The sequence below is a fragment of the Candidozyma duobushaemuli genome (assembly GCF_002926085.2).
Source record: "Candidozyma duobushaemuli strain B09383 chromosome Unknown E_B09383, whole genome shotgun sequence".
Taxonomy (NCBI): Eukaryota; Fungi; Ascomycota; class Pichiomycetes; order Serinales; family Metschnikowiaceae; genus Candidozyma; species Candidozyma duobushaemuli.
In genome coordinates, this window is record NW_020289900.1 from 639,552 (window position 1) to 652,017 (window position 12,466).

Sequence of the window (12,466 nt, forward strand, 5' to 3'; positions counted from 1 at the left end):
CCCCGACTCCGACCCCGGATTCCTCCACAACCGTGTCTGACTTTTCACTTTCCACACCTTATCGCTTTGACTTTAGCCTTGCTGGGGCTCAGCCTGCTCCAAGCAAAACAAACAATTTTTCCAGCGTCAGATTTCTCCGCCTCAGATTTCCCCAGCCTCAGACTCTCCAGCCACAGCGTTTCGTGTCCAAAATACGGCTTATCCTTCTGTGGCGTGGACGTTGTGCACCACATGGGCTGTCACTGCTTCGACTGCGCCGTTTGCTGACTGCTTCAGCTGGCGTTTTTCAAAAACAAATTATACGCCTTTCTTGTCTATCCCTTTGTTTCTGCCCGGTTTGGCTTTGTCCCTGATTGGCGTCTCCTCCAGTGATTGGCATTGCGAGACTCCCATTGTCACAATCTTGCCCTGGAAAGCTCCATTGTGATTGAGTTTGAAACCGGCCCCACGACCCGCCGATTGGCTCTTTGGCTTGCCTACACCTGAAACCCACGTTTTGCGTGTTTTGCGATCTGTTGGTCATTCTCTCTTGCGATTCGTTTGGCTATTTCCCCCTCGGGCCCTCGTACTTTGTAGAGCTTTCCCTGTTGGTCGTTTTGCTTTGAAAAAGCTCGGCGAACTCACCTGATACTTCTCCATTGTCCACACAATGGCCAGGAACCAGGCGCACGGAACCTATTCTGTGGTTATCTTGGTAAATCTGTGATTGTGATTCTCTTAATAATCTGTGATTGTGGTTCTCTTAGTAAATCTGTGATTGTGGTTCTCTTAGTAAATCTGTGATTGTGAATTCACCAACGATCGATTCCTCACAATCGGCCCTCGTTAGCCAGCCGCCTCAAAGCACAAACGCTGATAAGGTTTCAGTTCTGGCAGTCCCTGGATCGACAACGCATTAGACCCAGCGAATAATAGCAAACGCTCGAACTAAAAACATTGCGTTACGCCGCAGCACGTACATTGATTTCTGAAGAAAAGAGGAGAAGAAGAGGTGTTGGAGAAAGGGGAGTATGAGCGGGCCGGGATGTTCGTCGAGGAATATGGGGACTAAGTTGGTTTCCAAAAATTCGTTTGTTACGGCGATTTTTTACTCAACAATCCACCGTGCTTTCATTCAATTTTGAGAAAATCGTTCATTACGGCGATATTTTACTCAACAACCCACCGTGCTTCGTGTAATTCTGAAAAAATCATTTATTACCGCAATCACTCAACAACCCACCGTGCTTTCATTCAGTTCTTAAAAATCGTACGGCAATCTTTCACTCACCAACCCACCGTGCTTTCGTTCAATTCTGAAAAAAACGTACGGCAATCTTTCACTCACCAACCCACCGTGCTTTCGTTCAATTCTGAAAAAAATCATTCATTGGCAATCACTCACCAACCCACCGTACCCTCATCCAATTCTGAGAAAATCGAATTGTGCAACATACTTTTGTCAGACAACACTGCAGTTTTGCCTCGTCCGAAGAATACCTCATTGAAGACAGCCCTGTCCCAGCCTTTCAAGCCTAACAAAGAGCAGGGGAGTATTCTGACATGGTCTCTATAAGTCACCAAAACGTCCTACGGCGATTTATCACTCACCTTCCTTCCCTACACTTTCTCTTAATTCTGAACTACATCGCCTGCACCGCCTGGCCCGCCAGGACCCAAAATCCATACCCTTGTCCTCGACTTTTTGTTTCTACCGATGTGCCTCCACGGAAAAGCCGGGAAGCTCCTAACCAGCATCTGGCGTCGAGGCAGGACAATAGCAGCTTTGACAAGTATCAGGCCAGAAGAGCCATAGATTATTTTGAAAAATTCGAGGGCCCAAACCAGAGCAGAATTGGCTGTATTTACAGAAAAAAAGAGCGCCAAAACCTCCCAGGACCCCATCCCATGCACCCGCTCCTCCTCGAAACCTAATCTCCCACGCTTCTCCAAATCACATCTCTCGTCTGCAGCAGCATCTGGCGGCAGCCCCAATCTGTATCTTCGACTATGGCGTTGCAGCGTTCTCCAACAGTAGACGATGCAGCCAGACGCTGCCGGTGCTAAACCACATATTTCCTGTGCTTCCATGCCGCCTGAGCTATCCGACGTTTTCTCTTAGCCATCTCGGGCATGCCAGTGAAGCGGCTCGAAATTCCAGAGAAAGTGGGTTTGGGTGGTTTTGTCACTTGAGCTTATGGATACAAGAAGGCCCCTAAGCTATAGACCCTGTCTTTTCACTGGCCGTCTTTTTAATCCATTTCCTCATCCCGCCTTCTTTGCAGATTGCTTTCCTTATCCACGGATCATCGTGCCTCTGGAGCCATGCATGCCGTGCTAACTGCTCCACCCTGCAAGGAAGGCTAACTAACCAACGACAGGCCAGGCGGCTGCGGTGCACTGAAACGGCTGTGGGTGCTGGAATGCAAATGGGGCAGTGTTGAGGGCTTTGGTGTTTCGGCTAATCTAGCGAGAAGTTTGAGCTGCCGACTCGGGTTCTGTGGGCGTTTCTGGAGTTCCTTAGGCTTTGACTTTCATCTTGCAGAGCTCCGGGACTGTCCCCAAAATGGCGGTTTTACGATCCTCTGGTTGTTGGGTACTAGCCGCCAGGCAGAGGAACACTTCGGAATGTTGCCTGGTGTGTTTTCATGCTGGGCTGGTATTTCGATGGGGGCTTTCCAGGGGATTTTCAGGTGAATTTTCAGGTGAATTTTCAGGTGAATTTTCAATCAAGAAAATTCTTTTATCTCCCCTGTCATCCCTTATCTGATAAGGCTGCTTGAAGGCCTCCGGAAGATTCTAAAAAGTGACACAATTCCACCGCTCAACAACCATATAAGGCGTGCTACAGAGACCACTGTTGGGGTCATTACCCGGGCTAAAATCCGAACGCAACACCCAAGCAACTACTTGTTTTCTGGCGACCCGGGAACCCGAGCAATTACTTGTTTTCTGGCGACCCGGGCACCCGAGCTATTCCTTGTTTCCTGACCTTCCGCATACCGGGATTGCCTTGCATCATACAGCTGGGGCGGAGTTTTACACTTTAGCCACTATCACGTCGCAATTTAGCAGGAATCGCTTACAAGGTGTCAAGCTTCCTTAGTGTCTCCATTGTCCGGCTTGTCTTATCTAGTAGCACAAAAACGTCCGGGGCCTTCCGTCGTGTGGCTGTCTGGAACTACTAAATTAGAATTCCGTTGTGGAGGCCCATTAGGGGTCGCTCAGCGGCTTCTTTTTCTGTAATTCTTGGCCACGAGGGTCCACTGCTGGTTCACGACTTGTAAAGAATCGGTTTCACAAACTTTGTCTAGCGCCAGTATCTGCGAGTCTTGTCGCTTCCTAGAGCTATTTTTCTTTCCTCCGTAACTTAGTTCTTAGAAAGTGTGTTCTTCCGAGAAGCAAGGTGAAGCAAGGTGAAGCAATGTGAAGCAAGGTGAAGCAAGGTTCAGAGCACACACCCTACGGGTGCAAAACTCTAATTTTTTTTTAGTGCCTCTGGAGAAGGTTGGGATGGAGAAGCAGCCTTTTTCCGGTTTTGCGTCTGTAATGGCGATTTTCACGCCGTCTGGGTTTTTTAGATAATGGTGAATTTTTGGTGGAGGAGGGTGTTGTAGACGTCTGGGTGGAAAACCAGCCGGACCCTAGGTTAGATGAGATTTCGTGGAAAATATTTGCAGCTTTTTGGAAGGTGTTTTGATCGTGGGAGGTGGTGTTGGTGATATCCTTCGACCCTCGCCCACAAATCCATAGCGTCTACATGCTTTTTTGGGGATTCCATAAGTCTACATAATCTTTTGGGGATTTCAGTGGTCTATTAATTTTCTAGCAGTTCGGGATCCTCAAAAGATAGTTCTACAAGTCCACTTCCGTATGGCTATCCAAAACACAGCAAATTCGTCAAACGAAGATCTCTTGAACCCGGCAGTCGAAGTGACGAAACTGCACGATCCCTCTTAATCCTGCCAAATCTGCTTTCAGCCATTCTCCCGTGAAGCCGGCCTTTTCGTGAATCTCGTATCTTGCCGTTTCCAGAACCCAAAGCCACTTCTGGGCTCTGTTGACAAGGCAAGAAGCAAAACAGCAGAATCGGGCAAGTTGTTTCAACAAAACTGTCCATTTCCACCAACAGAGGCTTGGGCTGAAAGCCGCTTTTTCAAAAGACCCCTGAAGATCGCTTGTTGCACCTGAAAATCCACCAAACTCCACCCAACCACATCCACATCCTCGACACCGTTAGTGGACCTTTTTTGACACATCCAGCAGAGATCCCAAACGCTCTAAAAACCGTCTTTTTCGTCTGTCGCCTCGCCCTTTTGGACCATGGCTTAGACAAAGTACCGAGATCGACGAGGCTAATCTGAGGCTTAAGGCTCTCGATGACCAGACCCCTGGAGCAAAGGAACAGAAGCAAAAAAGAAAAAAAAGGTCGAAAAAGCACGGTTCCCGTCGCCTGGCCAGATGCGTCCAACCCCAGACGAAAACGCAATCAGCACTCCAGGATCTTCAAGACCCACATAACGCAGCATCTGACGATCCATGGTGCATCTCCACAATGCAGAGCTGGTGCAACCAGGCATTAGGCATCGTCGATCCCGATTTTTCGCCCGTTACCTGACAACAACGATGCACCGTGATGGGGTGTTTGGGCTATGGTCTGATTTGATGGGTGGTACGGCGAAAGGGGACTGGAGGTTGTGGAGAATGTGGGGATTTTCTAATTTTGGGCACTTTTGAAATATTACGATAATGAATGGCCTGAGGTGTAATTGGTGGTTTCTGGTTTGTGTGGGCGATTTAGAGGTACATGTAAAGTGGACCATCAGCTGAGGTGGACGCTGAAACATAATACGTCAAAGCGGTAAGCGAGAAGTGAAATTGGAAAAAAAGATAAGCGAGAAGTGAAATTGAAGAATGGATAAGCGAGAAGTGAAATTGAAGAATGGATAAGCGAGAGGTTAAAGTGTGAAATGGAAATTGCAGTATGGGTGGCCAGAGTGCTTAGGCTTAGGCTTTTGAGGTAGCAGGCATTTATAGCGTTCTGCTGGGTTATGCTTTTAATCTTTAGGGTACCGGTAGAGTTGCGAGGATGCTTCCATTGGGTTCCAGGTCCTGGGATTCTATCAACTCATTATTCTTCAAGTCTACGATTCTGTAAACCCTGCCGTTCGTCATTTGGAAATCTTCATTACTTCCTCCACCCAATCCCCAACCCAATGAAAATTGGTAATTCCTCAAGCCCGAAAAGATCCAAACAGACAAACCATCACAAAGTGTCACAAAATCAACGTCCTAAAATCAAACTTCAACACACCTCCCAAACTTCTCCAAACCACTGCAATGCAATTACAGACTTTACACTTCCACCGGCCTGCTCTATTAATTACGTTCAAAAGTACTCAGAAATAGCCTTCAAAAGCACTCAAAAATAGTCTTAGAAAAGCAGCCTTAAATAGCCAAAGCAGCCTGAAATAGCCTTTCGGCAGACTTCCGTCTGAAACCTTCACCTGCGGACCCGGCCGTTTTTTTTTTTTTTTTTTTTTTCCACTTTGTTGAATCCATCCATTAAATGGAAAGCCCTGTTCAAATCTACATAGAAAAAACCATCTTGTCAGCTTCCAGACTAGCACCGCTTGACCTCCAGACTAGCACCGCTTGACACCAGTGAACCAAGACGCCGTGTTGCAAATTCACAGGTCCAGAGAAATGGAGATTTTGAATTGAAAGATCAACTTTTTTCGATTCTCTGAATTTTCAAGTTGATACATTGTCGGGACCACAGGGGTTCCCCTCCTCGAGGCAAGTGACAAATTAGACTCCTCGGCTGCGTCGCACGAGCTGTACTGAAAAGTGCCATACAAGTCTGCCAAAATCCACCAAATCCACCAAAAAACGCCAAATCCAAAATCCAACACAAATCCCTGAAATTAGTGCTCCCGAAAATGACGCCGCCAACACTAGGCCCAAAAACCGTCCCCGGACCCAGCGCCTCGAGGGACCGCCAAATCACCGCCAAGAGCCGTTGCAGCCAGTCCACCCCCGCGCTCGCCAGCGATACCCACTGCCACCGCACCTCCGCCACGCCGACTGGCTGCAAAACGCTGACGCTGCGGCGGCGGCCGCCAAACGGGCTACTTCGACGGGAAATATTTTTTAACTTCTGGATGAAAAAAGTGGAGGTTTGAATTTCCAAATTTCTTTGGTCTATTTTTTTTTAGTGCATATTTCCCCTTTGGGCGGCTCAGTAGGCTTCGTCTGCCGCCGTGCGGATCCTTTTCTAGGCTGCCCCTATCCGCAACGAGGGGCCCCGAGGACTTGCTCTGGCTGCGAAATGGAGAACTCAATTAAGAGACAAGAAAGAAAAAGTGGGAGGTGGGAGGTTTTAAAAAAAAAAAAAAAATAAAAGTCACAACACCATCACCAGACCATCCGCCGAAACTTAAATCAAAACAATCAAAACATCACCTGGGGTGCCCTGATTGCGGCCTTGCTTACTGTCTTGTGAGGCTGCGGCTGTTATCACCGTACCAAGCAAATATAATCCTGCCAACTACTCCTTTTTTGATCTGACCCGAAATCGGCCCCAAAGCTGGTTTTATTCGCCAAACCAATCAAAAAGAGTCCAATTCTCTTTTGACCGACCCCCTACCCCATATTTAAGCCTCCCATCTGAGACATCTCCACACTTCCAATCCAACTACCACATTTATGGAGGTGGAGTTCAGAAAACACCTCCCTCCCTACCGCTCCCTCGTGGACCCAAAGTCCCAGTATGACTACAGAACCCACTCGTTTGTCCAGTTCAGCCAGCTGGACTTGTCCAAGGTGTTGCTGGGCTACCAGCTTCCCAAGTTGCCTCGGTCCAACTTCAAAATGAAGTACAAGCTGTTGCTCTCTGACGTGTCCATACGGGCGTCCTTGCTTACTCGGAAGGTCCCGAGCGTCAAGCAGACAAACACACCGAAAAAGAGGGCCCCTTCCACATCCTTCAATGACCTCCCAGAAGAGATCCAGATCCACGTCTTCTCCTTGGTCAATGACACCCCGTCCTACCAGAACTGCCTCTACACGTGCAAGACCTTCTACCGCTTGGCCAAGCCGTTCATGTTCCGCTACGTGTCCTTCTCCTCGACCTTCCGCTTTGCCCAGTTCATCACCTACCTACGGCTCAACCCAGCCTTGGGCTGCCACGTTTTGGAGGTCGACTTGTCCCAGCTCAAGCCGGGCAACTGGGAATTGGAGGCCCAGAGCGACACAGAACAGGACGAAAACGACACAGACCAGTTCCACGACATCTTGGCCATCTGGGCAGGCTGGCGGGACTGGAAGTTCGCCAACAACCCATTGTACACCTTACATCCGTTGCCTGCGACGCCGCTAACGAAGGCGTTGCTGCACGCTCCACACGGGCCGCCTTCGGCCAAAAAACGCAAGTTTCTGAGGTACTTCATGAAGAGAAGACGGTCTCATGCCAAAACAGAGGCTCCTGAGGAGCAGAGACCACTGCCAGGCGCACGCCGTCACAGCCAACGGCTCCTCCAGCACCTGAGCCACCCGAAAATCAACAAGTTCTTGATGAACTACTCGTCGCTGAAGGACGTGCCCATCGGCTACATCATCCACTTGATCAACATGTGCCCCAACTTGCGGTCGCTCAACTTGGGCAGCTTGTCGCTTTCCACAGACTACATGATCTCCCCGAAAATGTCCCAGAAGTACCAGGCCTTCGACATCATGAACAACTACTCCAAGGAAACCGTCGACACCATCGACAACTTGTACCCTATGGCGGACGACGAGTTGTTCTTCAAAAGCGAAATCACCCGCCGCATCCCCGACCTCACTTCCCTGGCCTCGTCGGTGTTCTCCATGTCCACTCTTTCGAAGCCCAACCGCAAATACAACAGCTTGCTCCCACCTCTACCCAAGCTGGTTCGTGATATTCTGTACCTCCAGAAAGGCGACGGGCTCGTCTTTTTGAGCGACTTGAACTTGAAGTCCATCAACAGCGCTCATTTGGAGACCATCAACGAGTCCGAGATTTTCAAGTCCTTGTGCAAGCGGTCCAAGCTCGAGTACATCAACTTGCTGAGCATGATCTGGATCAACTTGCGCTTGGTCAAGCAGTTCATCAGCGGCATGCTTGCCGAGGACCTCCAACGCAAGAAGTTTGACGGCAAAGAGTGCACCGTCTTCAAGGATAACTACTTCTCGTCCCTCGAGCTTCTAGATGAAGAGGACGAGGACGAAGACACGGGCACGCCGAAAAATTTGTTGCTTGACTTGAGCAACTCGGGCATGAACAAAAATCTCCGTTGGGCTCAGCCCATTGATCTTGAGACCAGAAGAGGCAGAAAGCTAGTGCACAAGATCTTGAACGACGAATTGCTCCCACCATTCGAAGAGTTCATGCTTCGCGAGCGGGACAGAATGGGCCGTCCGGGCGAAAACTACTTTTCCTAAGAGATGTCCCAACATTCAGGTCATCACCGTTTCATGAATCAGCTCATACCCTAGGGCAGGCGACCTCCAACAGCGATGGTTTTAGAGTTGGTTGCACGAGTGTGTTTATCTAGAAAACCCTACACCAACGCCGCTTGGGCTCTGACCGAGGCCATTGTTAATGCCGTGGCAACGACGCCAGAGTAGGAAGTCCTGGTTGTGAAAAGATTTGATCTCGTGCGATGAAGTATAGGTATCCTGGCCTGTGCACGACCGGGCTCAGAGAGCCCTATAGGAAGAAATCAGGAAATGCCGTATGGCACTGTATGATATAGCCTGGATTTACAGAATGAAAATGAAAAGGTTGAAGTGGTGTAGTTCTGGAAAGGTTGGTTTTGTGGTTTTGGGGCTTCGTAGTTAAGAGCAATAAAGTGGGTAAGAGTTGGTTTGCAGCCATCCATTAGCCATACAATAGAGGCTTTTCGAATCGTGAAAAGAGAAGAGGTTACTGAAGATGAACAATTGCCCTGTTCTTAGAAATTTACGGGACATTCAACTTTTCGGGCTGTGTTGCTGGTGAGTGTTTCTTCGCAGGGCATTGGTTTAAGCCTTCTGACTGGCCAATTATGCTGGTAAAAGCAATTTGATAACTATGAATAGCTCAAGAAAAAAATTTGTGAGATTCGGTTTTTTTGAAATTATGGGCTTCTGGTCTCCGTTTGCTTCGTCAATGCTGTCAGTTTCATGAAATTGACTTCCAGATGCTCATAATGGCCGCTAACACCAACAAATTGACGCCAAGACGGTTCACAAAAATTTCCTCTTTCTATCAATATCAGCCCTTCTGCCTCTCTGACTCCTTGTGTTTCAAAATTCTCATAAAAGTCACCCTTCGTAGGCATTCTCCACTCAAACAAACCAGGTCACGCTCCTGAAACGCCCACAACCCAAAAACCCAAATTTTCATGACGACTATTAACACATGACCACGCTGCTCTTGCCCTAAACTCACCCAAATCTCACGCCTTTCCTTTTGAAACCTCCTCCGACTTTCCATAAATGTGACAAAACGACACCCGTGCACCACGCAATCGCACATTTATTCACCACCTCATTTATAATATATCCCCAAGGTTCTCCTTCATTCCTGCTAAACCCACCACAACTGTTCTTTAGCATATTATGTCAGACCTCCTGTCTCAGCTCCTGGCTTTCAAATCCAGAATCAGAAGCGGGCCTTCCGTGGCGGTCAGAAGAGCAGTTACCCCCAAGCCTCTGAACCAGGACACCCCCCTGGCTCCTCCAACGCCCCAGACCAACGGGTCCAGTGGCAACGGCAGAAAAAGATTAGCTGAGGATTCGTTCCAGTCTATGAAGAAACACAGGCTGAACATCAGCATGTCGGGCTCCCACCTCTCGACAAGACTCCACTTGGCAGTGGAGTATATCAAACAGCAGGATAAACCCGTGGCGATCGACAAGCTCGAGAGCTACTTGGGCACGGATGTAACGGAGGCGTTGCTTCCGTTGTTGAAGGAGATTGACCGGATCAAGTACGACCCTGCCACCGGCACCTTGGAGTACATGTCTCTCCACAACATTCGTACCGCAGACGACTTGCTAGACTTCCTCCGTCTGCAGCCCACTTTCAAGGGCACACTGGTCAAGGAGCTCCGGGACGGCTGGTCCGGGTGCATGGAGGCGATCCAGACCCTTGAGGAAAGCAACCGAATTCTTGTGCTTCGTAACAAGAAGGAGAATTCGCCTAGGCTCGTGTGGGCCAATTTGGGCGGTGAAATCGGCACGTTGGACGACGAGTTTGTGGAGATGTGGAACAAGATCAAGATTCCCGAGCCAGAGAACCTTTACCAGGCTCTTGTCGACCAGTCGTTGAAACCCACAGGTGCCGATCCAAACATCGTGACCAAGAAGCCCAAGCGTGAGGAAAAGAAACAAAAGAAGGCCCGCAGAGGCAAGATCACCAACACCCACATGAAGGGTATCTTGAAGGATTACTCGCAGCTCGTTTGAGGGCCTGCGGTGTGGCCTTGGCTGTCTTATAGAGGCCAGGTGGCTCTCGCAAACATAGAACAGGCGACAGCGTCGCCGCTTGCATTTACATATGGTTAAAACAACGGACATAACAATTGGGAAGTAGCATGGCTATGGCTAAGCGCATCGCTTCTGACATGAAACGCATCTTTAGAACCGGGGAGGTACCTCATCTCTCAAACATGAATTTGCCATGCGTGGCTATTCTTTTACTTTTATCTCCTCCCCATCTTTCCTTCATTTCGAAAGCAAATGCCTAGCAATTGAGGCCAATCTGGCTAACGTGGGAAGAAACAGCATTCTCACTCAAACTTTTAGAGCTTCCAATCTCTAGTGACAATTTTGAGGACAAATCCTATATAACCCGCCATGAAAATAAGGATTAATCCGATGAACATCGCTGAAAACGCCCACTGCCCTGCCTGTGGCTCGGGCTCCGTTGCAATACACCAGATGGCATGACAGGCAAGAAAGAAGTAGCTAATGCCAAACATGAAACTGAAGAACAACCAAGACAAAGCAATATCACTTTCAGCCGTACAAAGCACAAAACACTGTAAACAAAAGAGCGCTATAGACGTTCCAAATAACATCCCCTTGATCCTTTGAATGCGATCGGTAATCTTCTGGGCTTGTCCACAATAAGCATTGAAAGCGTCATCCCGTTGAACTTCGCATTCAATTTGATGATTCAGGGGATTCTTACCCGTTTGATGGCTTGGTGGAATCAGTTGGGTTGTTTGTACGACTCTAGTCGTCGTGGTGGGGGGGTTGGGAACTTCAAGATCCGCGCCACTTAGCTGTAGCCAGACATGCTCTCTCGAGACATTCCAAGCAGATTTTTGTCTTTTCAGGCAGACCTTTTGAATGGGCTTTTCACAGATCTCGCTCTGTGCAAATGATGAGTATACTGGTATAGTATAAAGACATAGGCCTTGCTGCTGCCCATGGCAAGCTACTTCAAAAGCCTTCTCAAGGGCAGATCTTCTCTCTACCTCCCCTGTGCCCATGCCATAAGAGAGCATGAGTGTAATCAATACACCAAATGCCCCCATAAAAACAGATGCATACCTCGCATTCCGCCCGTAATTCCTAAAAAGAAACTCGTGGAATGGAAGGTGGGGATATGTCCTCACATCCCCGTCAGAGGTTTCCTGGTTGGCAGCACTGCGCTCCGCTGGGTCTGTGTTGAGAACGAAGTCTATCTCTGGCTGCGTGGCTCCTGATACAAAATCATGCACGGTCTCGCCTACCGATTCGGCATCTTCTGTAGACCCCGGTGGAGCCTGGCCGGCAGCGTCATCAGTGCTCTTTTCGTGCATCTTTTCACCAACAACACATTCTTCAATGGTACCTTCTTCTTCGACTTTGGCGTCTTCTTCAAAGTTGCCGTCTTCTTCAAAGTTGCCATCTTCTTCGACGTTGCCGTCTTCTTCAAAGTTGCCGTCTTCTTCAAAGGCGCCGTCTTCTTCAAAGGCGCCGTCTTCTTCAAAGGCGCCGTCTTCTTCAAAGGCGCCATCCTCGTAGCCAGGATCCTCCTCCACTTGCTGGCCATCTTGAGGAGTGGCTGGATTCTCTGACCAAATCCGCCCATCAGTAGTGGCTTCTGGATCTTCCAGAATAGGTGGCACTATATTGGCCACCTCGGTGGGTGGCAAGTCGGTTTCAGCTCTGTTTGGGGACATCTTCTTAAGTGATTCCAATACGTGAAGCTCTGGGTGTGATTACTTTTATGGATGTATAATTATTAAATAATTCGGACGCGTGGGAATAAGTTCTTAAGGTAAGTACGAGCTCTGGGGGTGTTTTTAGGAAAGTAGTATAGACGCGATCCATTGCAGCTTTTATAGTACCTTGGGAACCTCTCCTTCCAAATCTACAGGACCCACTCTTCCGGATAACCGAAAAGACGTAAATCAATAAGTATTGAGTAAATTGAGTAGCTGTGAGATAGTATGTTCGATTTCAGACAATACAATGGCGGTATGAGTGA

General features: G+C 48.6%; 3 protein-coding genes across 3 annotated transcripts; 2 read left to right on the forward strand and 1 right to left on the reverse strand. All coding sequences in view use genetic code 12, as the record gives it.

Moving 5' to 3' along the window:
* Positions 1–6,687: 6,687 nt before the first annotated feature.
* CXQ87_004533 (uncharacterized protein) lies at positions 6,688–8,442 on the forward strand (the record flags this gene model as incomplete). Its single annotated transcript, XM_025482972.1, has 1 exon — positions 6,688–8,442. One exon carries the CDS (start codon positions 6,688–6,690, stop codon positions 8,440–8,442), a length of 1,755 nt encoding a protein of 584 aa, XP_025337915.1.
* Positions 8,443–9,603: 1,161 nt separating this feature from the next.
* Positions 9,604–10,452, forward strand: CXQ87_004534 (transcription factor TFIIE subunit; the record flags this gene model as incomplete). Its single annotated transcript, XM_025482973.1, has 1 exon — positions 9,604–10,452. The coding sequence occupies one exon, from the start codon at positions 9,604–9,606 to the stop codon at positions 10,450–10,452; it is 849 nt and encodes a 282-aa protein (XP_025337916.1).
* A 748-nt stretch (positions 10,453–11,200) lies between these two features.
* On the reverse strand, positions 11,201–12,158 carry CXQ87_004535 (uncharacterized protein; the record flags this gene model as incomplete). Its single annotated transcript, XM_025482974.1, has 2 exons — positions 11,201–11,221; positions 11,610–12,158. 2 exons carry the CDS (start codon positions 12,156–12,158, stop codon positions 11,201–11,203), a joined length of 570 nt encoding a protein of 189 aa, XP_025337917.1.
* Positions 12,159–12,466: the final 308 nt, after the last annotated feature.